This window comes from Ostrinia nubilalis, chromosome 20 (genome assembly GCF_963855985.1).
Source record: "Ostrinia nubilalis chromosome 20, ilOstNubi1.1, whole genome shotgun sequence".
NCBI lineage: Eukaryota > Metazoa > Arthropoda > Insecta > Lepidoptera > Crambidae > Ostrinia > Ostrinia nubilalis.
This window is the reverse complement of record NC_087107.1, coordinates 519,604-537,780: the sequence shown is the minus strand read 5'-3', so window position 1 is coordinate 537,780 and position 18,177 is coordinate 519,604. Positions and strand designations below refer to the sequence as shown.

At 36.2% G+C, this 18,177-nt stretch overlaps 1 protein-coding gene across 1 annotated transcript in view; it reads left to right on the top strand.

The window, feature by feature from the left end:
* The window catches only part of LOC135081454 (fibroblast growth factor receptor homolog 1-like), a 97,304-nt gene that overhangs the window by 21,536 nt on the left and 57,591 nt on the right, over positions 1-18,177 (top strand). The window contains exon 2 of the mRNA XM_063976150.1: positions 14,403-14,546. Coding sequence (XP_063832220.1) covers positions 14,444-14,546 — 103 coding nt within the window. The 5' untranslated portion in view covers positions 14,403-14,443. The remainder of the gene's footprint in view (positions 1-14,402; positions 14,547-18,177) is intronic.

Sequence of the window (18,177 nt, the reverse complement as noted above, 5' to 3'; positions counted from 1 at the left end):
ACTGGACGATCTCCGCAGAACTGATGGTGGCTACAAATGGATCTGATCTCATGGCGTGTACTCCGTGCGGACGCCATATCAGCGTTAACACTGTAGCATCTTAAACAGTTGTGATAAGGTGCTATTTCGCAAGGAAAGTGTATAACCTGATGTGGTGTTGACTGTACCTGTAAATGTTGTAAACAGTAACTGTGGAAAGACGCGAAGCACGCCCGAATGCTGCCAAATCTGTAAGAATAATCGGTGCGTAGATTAGTTTCCGATGAAGGCTAGATTGCACACTATAATAATAAGTAGCTTAGCTTTGGGAGCAAGTACCTGTATCCACTTTTGATTATGCGTTCAAAAAACTCTTATCGATCACGCGTGCTTACAATAATGGCACAAACTCGGTCTTTACTGATTTTTACGCATCCTTAAAGCTAGAACATGTTTATACAGATATTTCAATAGTGGAATTCAGAGGTGGGATAGTCCCATGTAATAAGATAATTTATTTAACATTTTAACCATTAATCTTTTCACTTTGGAGATGCATCCTCTGACTGCTGATTGCTGCTGATTTACTTGCTCCTATATTTAATGCAGGAAGCCCAACTCGACAAATTGCCACAAATTTATCACCCCGTAGACAACTCAATTGCCAAATAAACAGACCGTAATCGTGTTGACATAAGATGTAATTTAGCTTGCACGGGAACAGCTCGACGACGGATTTGCGATGCCACGTTGAATTTAGGAAACTACGGTGGCTTACTTACGAGTCCTGCGGACTTATGCGAAAGTGAATTTCGTTGTTTATTCCATTGTTATAGAGCTTAGCTTCCATTGACTCAGACTACCTTTTGTAAAGTGACACCAGTGACATTACCATGATCATTTAAGACTAAAAGTTTAAAAGTAGAGTTAAAGTACTAATTTTTGAACAATTTTGTAAATACAAACTTACCTATAGTTAGGATTAAGGGTATATTTTACTGAAAGTCTAAAAAAATTGAAATCTGTGCGAAGTACAGCGTACCTAGCTCTAGCTAGAGCAACTAATTTGTCGCTTTTCAAAGGCTTATTTTATCTTTGTCTTTTGCACTTTTCTGTTATTAGGATAAGTGACTTTTGAAATATCCTAAATAAATATAATTTTATCGTTTTGTTTGTTTTATAACGTTTTTATTAACGTTTCTTAGAAAAATATGAGCGAATATTTTGCATGCCTGTTCAATTTTCAAATGCTAATGTTTGAAATTACAATGCTGCTGGACTACAAACGTTTTTTCAACGTAAATACTTGGCATTGGATCGCATACGCACCGATACATTGTCGATCGCCGCACATAAATAACCGTAATGCGAATTAAATTGGCTCTATTTTTAGAGAGGATTGCGCGCGCGCATTTTTCGCATTTCGATTCAACAAATGATGAGAACGACTTTGAAATTTTTAGAAAATAAAACCTGTGTATTGTGATTTTATAAAAAAACGAATCATGAATAAAAAATGATTATTATTTCTCAGATAAAAAATTTGATTCTAGCATCCTGGACGTTACTCGCATAGTCTAACACTATGATTCAAGACTAATCCCATCTCTTTCTCCAATACTGCAACTTCTGTATAGTCAGGATCTACAGTTTGGCCTCCAATGCAACCCAATCAGTGAAGGTAACACTATGATTAATATGACTAGTTACAATCTAAATGATGATGAAGAAGATCATAAATGTCTCCCAATTGACTGTGATACTTGAACACGCCCGCAAAATTAATGTAAATGGAGAAACCAAGAAAAACGTTATAAATTACTCTGTATCTTTTGCTCTCTGAAAAAACAAGACATCTTACATTCTTCGCAATACAATCGTAATATCAGTTGAGTAAACGCATTTTTGAGTCGAGTTGTCAATCCGACCTATCAGAGCGCGCGTAACGACTCCTGCGCATCGCATAACAGATTTGAACGTGGCCGTTATGGGCACAGCTAAGTAGCGGCCAATTGAGATTTAGTGATGTGTTTGTAGTCGATATTATGTCGATGATCGTACATATTTCTCTCCTGACTAAGATAACCAACTTCATAAATCATTGAATTCATCACTTAACATGTGGTCCTTTTTGGATTGACTGACGCATGTTTTATTATTTACTTTATTTACATATTTGTTATGATGTTATTATTGCTATTTTTTGTTCTCTGGAGCTAATTATGATCTCTGAAAAGTCTCTAAACTATAAATATTTAGGTGTAGGGTTAAAAAGAAGACACGCCTACAATTTATGCCGAATGAAAATTTATTGTAACTCAGAAAAATACAATAGATTTTTATAGATGCTTTGCGGTTTGTAGTAGCGTAGAGCGTTTTTAGTATTCAGCTGACAAATAAAAGTTCGAGGTCAGTCTGTGGTTATGTTTTGGTTACTTAATATTGTGATGTTATTTGTTACGTGAATACTAAATTTCTTTTTGTATATCACAGCGCTAAACCGATGTACATATGTTAATTAATTTCGAACTATCAATATACCAATAGCATGTTCAACTAATGGCATGTTTATGCATTGTGGCAAATGTTTAAATAAAATGTACCTACTCTGAACTGAATCTGAGGTGGAATTGTGTAAAGCAATCGTAATCATTTGACAGTTCATAACGTACGATTATTCTGTCAAACGCTTTGTTTAACTGACTTTATCGTACGTTATGAACTGTCAAATGATTACGATTGCTTTTACAGAATTCCACCTCTGGTTAAATAACTGAGCAAATCGCTTTTTTATCGATAAGAACACTCTGCTCTATCACATCACTAGTTGTTTATCGTCGATTTACAAATCACACAATAGACCCGTGTAGGGGCTCCTTATCGGCGGGGTTCCATACGTTATACTTATTAACTACCGATTTGCTATTGTATAATGCATCATTGATCCCTCAATAGGGATTTAATATCTTTCGCCGTGGTTCATTCTCATAAATGTGGGAATGGTTTTTTATGTGTAAGAAAATATGGGCAGATTGTTGTGTTTTTGTCACCATTATAGCACAATTACGTACCATCCAAAAATGGACTAATAGGCAGTACTTTTAGCACAAGCACGGGCATCTAAAATGTATTGCAATTTCTGTTTCTTATATCTTGCAATAGCAAACATGACCAGATATTTTCAAGATTTAAATTATCTAGAAAATTTTCAAGATTTATAATATTGCTTGCTCTAAAATTTGAGGCCGCCATGACAGTGTGCCCACAAATCATAATATGTACGTACACTCAACTAATAAATTAATAGCCTTGTTTTTAAACTTGCTCATTTCAATCTCCATAAAAGTGTTTTACGGTCCGTACAAATCAGTGTTTCGCATTAAAAAACACGAAACTGAAGTGTGACTCAATCGGGCACTGAACCTGGAGCCAGCTTACGCCGCGGAAACCTGCGCGATATTGTTTACGCGAGGGGTCTGCTTCTCATTTGATAGGATGTGTATATTAATATAATATAGGTTAAACGCTTCAAGGTGTTATGTTTAATATGAAGTGATGATGTTCAGAGAGTTCTATAATAGTATCTCATTGAGTTCACTCAAGTGTTTGTAGTAGTCTCTATTAAAGTATACCTAAATCAAATATTGATTTTATCCATCATCGCTGTCATTTACCAATTCAAATTTTTATTACTTGTAGGTCCTTTTCAGGGCACGTTTAGGGTGCTGAACAAAAGTAGCGGAAGTAAATCAGTACAGTGTCTAATTTAGATACTACATCTAGAATAACCCTTCCCTCTTTATTACTACCTTACTATGTATACCTAATGAAGCACAAGAATGGCAACTCTAGGTCCTCGGTTCGATTCTTGTGATGGACACATAAGTAAAAAATATTTTTACGTGAATCACTTTACTACTATTTGTGTCATATTTGCCAAAAATAGTAGCCCGAATTCGCAAAATATCTTTACCCCCGCAGTCATAGTTCAGTGTTTATTCCAGTAAAAATCGCAATGTTTATAAAAACTTCAGTGTCACTGACCCTGAGACAGATTTGGGCCACAAATGTCCTCGCAGATTAGCGCGACACATTCGCTCGCTACTAATGTGCCAAATTGCTTTCTTTCGAGGTCTATTAGTTCGCTTGTTTATAGTAGGGAATCGGTTAAAGCTGTCAATGATTAAAAATGTCTGAAAGTTTTTTGGTTTTGTCGGACACTAGTATTCTTTATAAAACTTTCGTATTGTATGGTTGTTGCAACTAAAAATTGGAATTAAACACGATCTTTTATTCGCCTGATAACTCGACTAAGTTGCACCAAATGAAGTCACGGGCAAGTTATATTTTCTCTGGAATTATTATTTTGATCCGTAGAAGAGCCATCCGACTAATACTTTGATTATTTTATCAAGAAAAAGCTCCGAAAGCTCTGACATACCTTTGACGCAAACAAGCAGTCAAATATTTGGAAATCAAAAATGATTTTTGCCATATTTCACGTAAACAGTAGCAGTCAACTATTTGGAGCAGTTTCAAGCTTGTTGAAATACGATGATGTCATGAAAAATTGCGCAATTAACGTCATCTGTCATCTCCTACACTCGTGACTCTTGAGCGCCACCTCTGCCCAAATCTTATCACTAATGCACCCACGACTTAAGACGCCTTATCTACCTTCAAGGCGCCGAACGACTGTTTATATGTAATGGTTAAAATAATTACTTCTAAAAATACTTTACTCTTTGTTCGGGACTGTTGTTTCGAGTACCAACCCTTTTTACGGTATTTTTAGGTTCAACTTTTTTAAGTTGAATTGGTGGTCTGGTGAAAATTGAGTTTTATTTTTAGGCAGGATTAAAGGCACAGCTTAAGTTGTGCTTGCGTTGTGTAAGGTCAATGATTTATCCGAGTAAATAAGTAACTATGCATAAATTCACAATAAACAGGAAATTAGTCGAGCTTTTTATACCTGTTATTTAGGTAGGTACACCCGTATTCACAAACCATGCTTGCTTAAGTGAAGAGCAACGCTATGCGAAGTCGAACGCACATCGTTGAATAGAGCTCTGTGGTGTGTGTGACTCCGCATTCAAGTATTGTTTATGGTTTTTGGGATCATGTGCGTCCACGCGCACTGTGAGACCTCATAGCAATGTTTGTGAATACGGGTGTCAATTTTTTATTTTTGTAAGATCGACAAAAACCGTGGGATGTAGTTTGCCAACTCCCGATGTACACAAAAGTAACTCCCATCGTTACAGCTGACCGATAGCGCGGTGTACGACTAATAGACGCAGTTTCAGCGCGAAGTACGAGCGGTGACAAATAGTCCGTCTCCACCGCTGCCAGTTGGCAGCCGCCCAGAGTGGACGCTGGCCCTTATAGCTAGGGTTGCTATGAACGTTTTACTAGAAAAATATTTTATTTTACAAGGAAAACAATACAGTCTATAAACTTGTAGACAACCAATTTAGGAAACTTTTAACCATTAACATGTTTTCACATATAGAACCTAAGTAATGCTTGTTTATCAATAAACCAAAATAGAAAAGAAGTTACCAAGCCAAAGTTACCGATTACATTTAAATTAAAGTTAAATAAATAATGCTTATTTTGGTTTTATCTTGAGTGGTTCACTGTAAACTGTCATGGGAGCCCGACTTGATTGGTGTAGCTTAATTGCACCAAAAGGCTTAATTTCACTTCGTGGCACAGAATAATATCCTACTAACTGAAAAGCCATTGATGTTAAAATGCTTGGGTAGTTTGTGATGAAAGACGCATTTCATCATGTAAAATTTTCCTATAACTTCTAATGTTTTCTTTCATGTCATGTAGTGTACTGCATTGGTATGATGAACTTTCATGGTTTACCCCTACACTTTCATAACAAAATATCCAGAGAGTTTCAAATAAAACTTGTAAGAGCCTTAGTGCGGATAATTTTCTCCATCATTATTTTCATTATAATTGGACCTAGAAACATTTTCCTCATTTTCCAGCTGTCAGCCCTAATAGTAGCCCTACGCTCGATTAGCTCTTCAGTTCCTAGTGTATTATTAGCGCTCATACATAACCGATGTCCCTAATGCCGCATATCCTGCGCAGATTCAGAGATTGTGGTGGAAATTGAATTATTAACGATAAAAATAGCGATGTAATGGGAGAGGCTGATTGAATGATTGGCGAGCAGCGGCCTGTTGGGCTGGACGGGTTATTATCGACCTGTCATCGTCAAGGATAGGTGGCTGACATAGTTTCGATAGCCGTCAGTAACGTGGGATGTACACCGGTATGATATTATGATAGCAACTACAATTTAGAATAATTAGTTTCAAAGTTTATATCAACCATCACGATTTGTTCCACGGAGATAGGTTTTCTTACAAAACGTGACAGTTTTAATTCTGAAATCACTTCATATAGCGAAGTACCTTATTAGTTAATTACATAAAAAACGCCGGAGTGATATAATATCGGAACCACAACTGTCATGTTTTACAACTTGTCTTGGGTTGCTAGTGTGGTTGCTATCGTTGAGTTTAACATTAATTACTCTCACTAGTTAATTTTAACTAAAACTAAACTGTGATGCTGTTAGTTATCAAACATTAAAATCCTTGTCCTACTGACATAAAGAGCATTTATTTTTACCATCTCGCCCAATTAGTTCAGGGACGCGACTGTCATCGCGATCGTCGGAGTTGATGGAAACACAACACGTAGGTTTCAGTGTTCAACAAATCTAAAGTTTACCAGATATCGCATTTTTGGCATTTACCCTCGCAAAATTCTGAAGTACTAGGCTCTACAGTATTCTGTGGTGTTTTGATTGTAGATTGCTGGAAATAATGTAAATTCGTCGAGATGTGGAAACACCTGAAATAGAGAGTTCGTGACGTAATCTATTTTTGTTTTAGTTTGCCTCTTTTCGTAAATGGGCAAAAGCTGGGAAAATTCCTCTAATGATCTTAGCGGTAAGCGAGTACTCTTGAACGTGTTGGCACAGGTGTTGGTTAAACTTTCATGATACAAAAAATAATATACGTACCTAGTTTAATTTCATAAAAATAAAGTGTGTGATTCTACGCACTTCCATTGCCTTTTCTTTTGCTTTAATAGTGACGTCATCTCGATCAACCTAATTTCCCCAATATTTATATTCCACACCCAATGATAAAGCCGTGGTCACAAATCTAGCTTCAGTTTTATTGGGCGGTCAGAAATAGCCGCGTTTCAAACAATGTCAATTAAGTCGGACTATTTGGACAGCCGTCGATTGATCACGACTTTTATTGGGCCTGTTCAGTTGACCAGGCCGGTACGAATTCATTTGATGTTATTAGGTTCGAAACTGAGTTTTAGTTAATTAATATTTCTGGCTATGTGATATGATTTTAGTCAGTTTGAAAATCTAGCGTTGATTTTTCTCAGCTTAAGTTTCAGGAAGCATTGCTAGAGTTTGTTAGATATCTTATATTAAATAACCAGCTATGATATCATTACTAATCATAAGGTCTGCGTGCAACCATTACCGGTTTTCCTCTTTTGGAAAGTCTTTTCTCTGACTAATTATATTTTAGAAATGAATATATTAAATAATTTAACAAACGTTGGTACATACTTATCCTTATTAGTACCGTTACTCTTGTAAATAAGTAGGTATGTATTTATCATCAATCACTTACTTTTAGAATATTAGGTATTCTATTAATACCACTATTAATAGTGGTGTCCTCAAGCGACATACTATCACGTCACCCCAATAAATCTTGCCGCTAAATGCCAAAGCCTCATCACAGTAATAGTATTTATTTAAATGCCTCTAGTACCATACAACATGGCGGGCATTGAATGTAAAGTGCAGTCAAACAGCGCTTTTGACATTGCAAGGTTGGGCATATTGTTTGGGAAACGTTTTGTATGCAACTTGTTGCAACGTCATAAATTTTGTGAAGCTTGCTGAACACATACATATATCATCTTCGTATTGATGTTACAACAGCCCTGGTATTGGATATTCTTTCATTGTTTCGAGTTAATGAACCCTCTGAAGTACTTATAATAAAGTGTATTCTTTCAGAGAGTATTAGTAGACGACCGGGTACATATTCTGAGACATACAAGTTGATAATTTAAACCATTTTACTAAATTAACGTTTGGTGGAGATACGAATATATGTAGTTCCGAAAACATTTCTGATCTGGGACATGCAAAGATTTCTGATGGTATTGGGGTAATTTTACGGTTAGATATAGGTGGACCGACGACCTCATAAAGGAAGCAGAAAGGCGCTGGATGCAAGCCGCTTCCAGCCGCCCTTTGTGGAAATTATTCTGGGAGGCCTTTGTTCAGCAGTGGACGTCCTATGGCTGAAATGATGATGATGATGATGAGATATAGAAATAAATAAACATTGTAGACTGCGCCATCTTAATCCCGAACTAGGCTGGAACTAGAGTGCCAAAGTTTCTTCATGAACAAGTTTTCACATAAAATCATAACCACTCATCGTAGTACTACAAACCAGACGTGATGTATACGATGGCATGTTCCGTACCTGCGGTAATGGGCCCCATAAATAGCCACGAGCTGGCCAATCGACCGGCGACCACCGGCGCGTTAGTTGTGAACTTTGTTTAATGGACTTCCAATTTGTTATGTTTTTGAAGTCTTCGTTTGAGGGAACTATACAACTGGTGTGACTCTAAATGTGAACGTTTTTGAAGTTCTTGATTTGATAAATGCACCTTTTAATCTTTTAAATTAGGTGGTGTTCATATAAAAAATCATACTGTTGTCCCGTGATTCGTGAAGCGCTCCATAGTGACTAAAAATACATGAAATTATTCATAGTTTCATCACCCACCAAAAAATCAAGGGTTGCTATTTGCAAAAATTTTTGGCCCATCCTCGATCGAGCGAATATTGATAAAGTGCTAAGTTTTAATAGCCTTTATTCAAACAAGTGTTTCTGCGCCACGCTTTCAATATCAGAAGCATAATAATCAATGGGTTCATTTTTAAAAAATCTATAAATATTTGAAACAATCCTAAGACAAAGCCTTTATCTTTTCAATTTTGAATCCAATTTTCGCCTGCTTAGGCCTAAAACCTTATTCAAAAGTTTGTATTCCTCCACACAAGTCCCTCCCAACCCGCGTACCTGCGAGCGGAAGTGCGGCGCACGTGCGCGCGCAACAGGATGTTTGAAAACGCGCCGGACGCGGCGCTGCGATCGCGAATCTTATGCGTTCGCGCCGGCCGTTACACCGGCTTCTATCGATTTATTAATCTGGACTAGCTTTAGACCTAGCCCAAATATAATCCATAATTTTGATACCAGTATCAAAATTAGGGTAAAGAGCTTTATTAGTAACAAAATTTCTCTTTCATGTTAAATATCATCGACCGCCCGCTAAAAATCTAGTTGTTCTTGCATTCTTAGATATTTTGTATGAGAGCCAAGTTATTTTATCATTGTTGTTCATGTCGCTACTTTTGCATTTATTTATTTATTCATTTGCATTATCATATTCAGCACATACAGGATATACATGCATTCATACATTGACCCTTATCTTATTCGCTGGCTTAGGCTTATTCGCTCTTAGTAGGCTTGCTATCCTAAAATAGTTCATACAAATTAAAGTTTTCACCGATGATTTAGCCCAAGGTCAATTCGTCGTTTATTTGAAGGACAACGTTAGTAGGATCTTTCAAGCTTGTATAAGTTTGTCCTAAAAAGTTTGACTAAACATGAAAGTTCGTGTAATTCGCAGCAGTGTGAATGCAGCCTCATTGCGGTGAGTTTATTGTCGCAAGTAATGCAGTCGTGTAAACACGCCGTTTATTGGCGCCAACAGAGGCTAATTGGGGCCATTGTTTGCTTTACGGCTAATTTACTTGCGGTTAGATTGAGGTTTGATTTCACAGTTACAATGAAATTTCAACGGCCGCTTCATAAGACGAATGTGACGACAAAGTACCTATTTGATACTAAAGCTGAGTTGCACCACCTTATTTTAACCGTAACAATAGCAATAACCGGTGTTTTTTGTATGGAGTTTGACATATTTTTGACGTTTGTCAAAGTTAAAGTAAGATGGTGAAACCCAGCCTAAGAAGATCTTATCCCACCAAAAACATTCTCACGTAAAATGTTGACAATATGCCGTTTGCTCGCACTGTCAAAAAGTTTTCAGATCTCATGTAGAGCCAAGCTTCTAACTCTTCACGCCCTAACTCTACAAGTTCATGACGAGCTAGTTCTTTAGGCAGAGTACATGGTTTCATAGTACATGCTCGTATCCATATATTTTTTAATTATTGTGGTTTTAGGCTTTTGTTAAATGAAAATATAGCAAGAATATTTATCTGACAAGTCACCTATATTTTACTAGCACAGAATAAGTACTAAGACTTTAGTACTAGGTGTAAATGAACTTGTGAAAGAACTACAAACATGGCTATCTATGATCAGTTCATCTTGTATCCCCCTGTATGTCCATAGAGCTCTGTTTACAAATATTCGTGTAAGCGCGCGCCATCTGGCGTGTAGTTATGTAATGTGTCTCGCCGCGTGTAAACAAGCCCAGATCATTGTTTCACTGTACAAAAATAATAATAAATTAAACTATAATAAGAAATCCTTTAAAATAGAACTAATGACAGTTTAAAAAAATGCTAAAAAGATTTGATTACTGTTTTATTTATTCATACAAAAATCTTTTAACATTTTCTCTTTTCATCTAATTTGTAGCTAGCATCAAAACGTCCTACACAAATTACAATTACCTATACTCTACGCATTTACTTAGGTACTCACATTATTACATGGACCGATGCTATTTTTAGTTTACGAGTATTGATAAATTATTTTTTAATTTCTCCAACCCATGTGTAAAATAACTTCTAACCCCATAACTATTTATAAAACACCATAAAAACTACCCCGTTCAATTATCAAATAAATCACTTCCCACTGAGATGATGAAAAGTGTATTTTTAACAGGGTGATAAGTTTTTTTACGGTGATTCATTTAAGGAAAATCCTTGTATCCCTATTCACCTATAACCACCATTTCTTTAAAATGTTGTCCATCTTGGTGACTATGGGTATCAAAGAACGAAGCTTAAAACTCGATTCAATTTCAAGCTCAAATGTTTTTGATTGTTTGAAGTTCAATATTGAGACCAATCACAAGGCAGAATGAACATGACTGTAAAATTAACTTTTGTTGGTGTTCTAATCTAAATATAATAGTTATTAATTTAATTTATAAGATACAATTTGAACCCTATTTATTTTTAGCCCCCTCAATGTAACACCCCATTGGGTTATCGTTGTAAATAAAACGTATCAGTGCGTTGAAAGGGGTATTTTTAGGCGCATAACAATAAAATAAAAAGCTGTGTATCCATTTTCGAAGCGGCCAGGTTAGCCCTTCCACGTATGACGAACGAGCGAGTAGCACGTGCAGAGAGGTAGGGTTGTGAAAATTCATTTTGGAAATAATAAAATTATTTTTTCGTGAAACCGTAACGGTTTAAAAAGCTCAATAGGTTGTAAATAAAATATAATCGTTCGTTTCTACGTCTAAATAAAATATTTTTTTGAAATTTTAGCGGGCTCTTTTATTTTTGGAAAAATACCTTGATTAAAGAAAGTTCTAAACTTACAGCATCATTATTCAGTAGCGACATTGTCTGGCATAAGGTATCATAGTTTGGGTTAGCATACGAACTCAGATAGGAAAAGTTTTCGTATTAACCGCTTGAGTCCCAGACGGCATTCATTAATGTCATAACAATTGATTATCTATTGTGTCTAGATTCGCGGGCCTTAAAGGATTAACCGTTGTTGGCTAGGTATCGTATTGGCATCTGCGCAAATATGGTGCAACGTCCATAGACCACGATTTCCACTTTCCACTAAATGGACAGGCCGCACGCTTGCCAAAAACTAATGTACGAGTTGGATGCCTACTAGGAAAACTACGCACAATAAATTAATCTTGCTCTTAGAGAGTGAAATATGAACTGCATGCCCACGGCAATTAGTCCTGCAGGACTAGGATGCGCACCGTGATACAATTGTATCGATGATTCTAAACGGAAAATGTTATTGGCTTATTGCGTAAAATCGATAAAATGGCACGATAAAAGCTTACCGCGGCGGCGCGCATCCTAGGCCTACTGACTGGCCTTAAAAAATATCTAAATTAGAAAAATCTACGAGCTAATGACGTCACTAATTGCTGAAACTTCTTTCTGACTAGTGTGGCAGCCCTGCACGTTTAAAAAATACTTGTACACTAAACAGAAGGTGGGTGTTTCTGAAGTCTCTCTCTATCCTAAGCTGCATTCATATTTATAGTCGCTCATAAAAGGTTATTGCTGTGTTCGAAAACACGCTCTTTGAGTAACTGTTGATATTTCTAATAATAATTACTATTAAAACATTACGTAACATAAATAATGGAAAACAACGCTATCCAATTAACTAGTAAATCGTGGGATACACTTTTTAGTGGTAGTGTGAGAATTTCTTGTTAGAGTTGTGAAAGTGCCTTATTTGAACTCGAAGTTAGCAAGATTTTTTTCTTTCAGCTTTTGTTTCTTACCAATATTATTTTATATACCTACCTAACAATCCTAGAGAGTGCGACAATATTCACGACTATTTAATAAAATAGCACTTAAAGGATCTAATGCCACTTAAGAAATACAGAGCAGGTACATTTTTTAAATGACTTTCGCAGGACCCAACAATGAATTCACGAATATACATAATATTGAGACAGTTTATTTTATTTGGAACAACACACAACCACAAAATATGACTTGGTTAAGTAGTTTTAATTCAGTTTTCCCTATCATGAATTAGTTTTCTTTCTCCAATCTACGAGACTGAAACTATTACTAACAGTTGCATAGTAACGGTTTGGTTGCGCGCGCGCACATTAAAAGGAACATGATACGGAGATTATTTATGAAGGCACCCTTTTCGGAATCAAACCTGGATGTTTTATATGCGTGTTTATTTTACGTTAATTTTATACGGTGCCAACGACCGCTGGAGAAAATTATTTTTACGAGCAATGCAGAAAACGGTTTTGGGGGTATTGGGATATAGGTTGTAATGTTTTTATGTTTTTTTGATTACAAAAATATTTTTTAATTTTTAAAATTCAATCCTTTTCAAGCCTAGAGTGAATAGGCACTTACAGGGCATATAATTATGTACCATCCTAGACTGAATAGAATAGAATATTATTTATAGAATAGAATATTATTTATTTGGCACAATACACAATACATGATATTATAGGCACAATACAAGATTAAAACATAGAAAAAACAAAAAAGAAAAATAAAATAGACTTTAAGTGCCCTGTGCCAAAAAGGTCCCTGACTCAGCATTAGTCGTGACAAAGATGCCACGACACTGATTTTCAGCAAGGACCTTTGGGGCACTGGGGTCGCCGTAAAAATAAAAAAAAATAGAAGAACAAAGAAACACACAGATTATACCTAACATAAATACAAACAATAAAATCATAAAACAACAATATAGTAAAATCTGAAGAAGACTGCATCTCACTTAGCACCAGGTGCGATTGCGGTCAAATACCTGCCTTGTCTAGCATAAAAAAAAATACAGTCAAAGCAGTCAAATGTTTTGAAATACAAAAGTAACGTTTATTTGGTTACACATTATACTGAGATAACTTTAAGATAAGAAAGTACTTTCTCACTTAAAAGCCAATCCATTTATTATTTAATACCATCGACTAATTACCATTTTTTTTCAACCTATTTGATTAATACAAATAATTTTTTGAACTAAGTACCTAGAAGTTTATTTTATCTTTTGACCAATCAGAATATTCGCTAACTGAAAAGAAATTTTAGGCTATTGCAAATCTGTTAATCCTGAATCAATACTAAACAAACGGAACTTCATTAATCACAAGAATTCCCGGAATTTCGAAATAGATCACAACCCTATTAGAAGATGAAGTTTGTGAAATTTTACCAGTAAATCTATCTTGGCAGGGTATTAAAGGGAATGCCTTCTGACGTTTATGACTTTTCACGCACCCTGTATTTCAGAAATTACAACGCAACGAACGCATTACGTTTCGAATTTTATTGGCCATGCAACTGAGAGGGTCTATTTTTAGTCGCCTGCAGATGTTCATGAAGAATTTTAGCAAATATCTACAATATTCCAGGCACGCATGGAGAACTTAGTTCGTCCATGGTCCAGTCGTTTTGATGCAGTCTGTGGTGTTTGTTTTTTAATCTGTTTACTGATCACAGTAATGAAAATGTAAAATGTGTACTTATGAATGTTTTTTCAACTTTCCTTTTCCTTATAAAATATTAATGTAATGAATTTTGATTGTTCCAGAAACTAATGGATCGAAATAAGAGAAGTTGAGCGTTGGAAACATGACGCGCACCGCCATTACGTTTTGGCGCGAAATGCCAATCGCTGTCACTTTTGTTTTGCTGGCGGCCGCGTGCGTGTCGGCGGCCAGGGTCGTTGTCGTTGGTAAGTAAAATTTTGAGTAAACCAACTCAAGTAATATGGTAAAGTTCTGCCTTATTTTAATAAATGCCGCCGTTTACACCGTGAAAAATAAAATCCTAGGGCTTCTCAATGAGGGCTATCGTTTTTATACTTAAAAATTGACCCCCTGGCGATTGACAGGACCTTACTCTACAGTGGCGCCATCTTGATGAGTGCAAATGCGATAGTCCTCCTACCACTTTAGCGCTCACCAGTTGGTGCCACTGTCTTCGCTACTAGCAAGTGACAGGACCTTACTCTACAGTGGCGGTAACTGGTGAGCGCTAACACGATACCCCTGATTCAGTCTTTCTACACTTTTTTACTAAACAACGGTAACAAAAGAGAGTGGTAGAGTTTCTCACATTTTACAAATACCATGAAATCTTAAACCCAACGACAAAAAACTTTATGAAATGCTTGAACTCCGAATCTAATTGACCGTTTCCCTTTAATGTAATAACGTCATAAGCGAATCAACTCCGTACCAGGAGAGCAGCCATTGCAGGACGTATGAAATAGGACGGCACGACCAATGCACGCTGACCCACTGTGTTGCCAGGTGCCCCAGTTAGCATGAGTTGTGCCAGATTTTATAAATCTGAGGGCTTTAGTCGATTTTTTTCTAGGAATTAGTCTACACATTTATTGATTAGTTAGATATCTGGAAATCGTGTCTTAGGGTGTGCAAGTGACCACCCGAAATAGTATACAAGGAAAAATGATCGAGAAAAATCCTAAAGGGGGGAAGAAGATATGAAACAGTGTTTCAGTGTGTCAAGAAGAAACAGTATTTCGTTAAAAATCCTCTAAGGTTATGTTAACACTTCTTTTTGAAAATATTTCATCGTTGATCGAGTATCGAGTGATTTGCTCGTATTTGTATCTGGCAACACTTGACCAAATTAGATTGTCACAGAAAGAAAGGAGAGGTCTGGTTAGACCGGCCGCGATAATCGTCGGGCATCCGGCGCGTAATGAGCACCAAATGAGGGGGTTGATGCTCCAATCGATTTGTCCCGTGAACTCATAACGCTTTCCGCCGGGTTTTTATTTCGGTGATAATTTGGTGGCATCATGTGATGCCGTGGTTTAATTAGATTTATTGTGAGTAGCATTTGTTTCATTGTCACTGAACTTGAACTTTTGACATTGTAGAAAGCTGTAGAGTTACTGTCATGTCTGTCATTTAAACCAATAGAACTTTCCTGATTGACCTGAAACAAAAGAAGGTGAGGAAAAAATTTTTTGGCGAAGAAATAAGGCCGACAATTGACGCCTACTTGTAATCTTTAGTGATGTAATCGCTACATTTATACCAATTTGATACAATTTGACTGAATCAAAACAAGGTCGCTGAAACAATCTGTATTTTAAGAATCTTTGATTCGAATACATATCTAATTCATTAGTAGGTAGATAATTAACATGATTATAAATGCAACCGCGAACCGCGTCAAAATCTAGATTTGTATGTAACTAACGACATCAAGTCAATTTTATCAATGAGAATATTTACATCAAATGCAAATACGTAGGATATTGCAATTCTCATCATATTCCAATATTTCGCTCCGAATGACAAATGTGCAGAAGAAATCATTTCCGATTGCCAAAACATCGATATAACTCATCCGATTTCGACATATCGATTAGTATTCAACGTCTGATTTCCGATTAAAAATTCAAGTAGCCGCTATCGCGTCGTGGATTTTCGTTAATGTGGATGTTATTGGAATACGAAATTTATTATTTTTGGTATAAAAAGACTATATAAATTCTGCGAGTGTAGATTTTGCCCATTGTTCGCGTTTCACCAAAATTTTCTGGTCGCTACATATCCCAATGACTACTAAATCATCTAATGCGCATCCTTGATAGGGGTTCTTGCGTCTTCCTTTACGGGTTGTTTGATTTTAAGTATTTCCTCACTAGCTGAAGGTCTTTGTGTAGATAATTATAGAACTTGCTAGAGTAGTCATTTTATATTGTCTAATATACCTTCTTTGTCTTTGTTTGTGGTACGTTTGTAGAATAAAATATTTTGTATGAAAACGTACTTACAGGATCCTATACTGTTTATGTTCGGATTCTAAAACGTTCATGAAAATGAGTTGTAGAGATATGTGCAGATATTTAATTTGTTGCTGTTTCTTTTTTATGGACCACTAACGGAGATGCATCAACTGCAGTAAGCCACCGGTCGCTTGACGTTCTCTTAAGCGGTCCTTTCCTTTATTTTCAATGGCTTTTAGACCATAATCACATAATGTGTTTATGACGTAGTAACACTTGTATTATTTATGTCCGTTGTAATTTAAATGGTGCTTGGGCACGTCGCCAGGTACAGGTCATAAGTTAATAAAACAAGTCTTAAATCAACATGAACACAGATGGCGTTTCGATCTGAAAACGTTCATGAAAAAACCGAAATACATTCAAGTTTTCTGGCCAGATGGTTTTGACTGTCATGAAATGTACTCATTAATTTCCAAACGTTATTACTAAATATTATTAAGTTTATTCTAGAGTTTGAACCAGGAAAGATGTCTTGGATGTGGTTAATTCGTAATGATTATTTTTCTTAAAAAACTTTCTACTTTTGGGTAAAGTCAGCGTCAAATACTGCATGACACCCAAAGCAGCCAAAAAGTTCGCAACACGTCTTTGTTTTGGAATATGGTTGTGTTGTCATTTTTTGAGGCACTTAGGGTATCAGTGTCACGAAATAGTCGACGCTGACTGTAAATATTATTATCATTTTTGCTATCAAGAAAATAAGTTTTATCAAGAACAAGTATTTGTGTAGACGACTCTACTTATCCCTGTTGTTTGCAAAAGTCCTAAACTAACACAAACATCTTTAAGGACTTTCTGTCAATATGATTTACTATCTTACTTAACTAAATATTGCATTTTGAACTTTTTACAGTGTTTTGATACATTTTTGAGTTATCAAAGGAAGCATTCATAGCGTGGGTGGCTTGTTACCGGTGATAATGATTACATTAATATTATGGCTTATCCAAAAAGTAAACGGCATTCATATCATGCATAATCGAAATAACAAGAATTTCAAGAGATAAATTTTGTCGATTTTGTTACTCACGGGAAGAGATTTAGAATCGTGTGTTAGGTATTTGGGCATTTTGAGCTTTTTGTAAAATTGTGTCTCTACATTAATCATACCTAATAGACTTATCTGACTGGACAATTTCTGGTTGAAAACTTTTTGGTTTTCTATTTTGATTTAGTTGAAATTTTATTAATATTATTTGAAAAACTATATCGAGTATACAATTACCTATTTACTTTACAATTTACATAAGTGCAAAGCTTAAAATGATGCGACGATGACAACACTAGTCTTTACGCACTCCCTGTAAACACTCCAGCCTTGTAAATGTAACCTTTTCCTATCATCTTCTTAGGCGTTCATCATCATCATCATTTCAGCCATAGGACGTCCACTGCTGAACATAGGCCTCCCCCGATGACTTTCACATCGCACGGTTGGTAGCGGCCTGCATCCAGGGCCTTCCTGCTACCTTTATCAGGTCGTCGGTCCACCTTGTGGGTGGACGTCCCATGCTGCGTTTTCCGGTACGCGGCC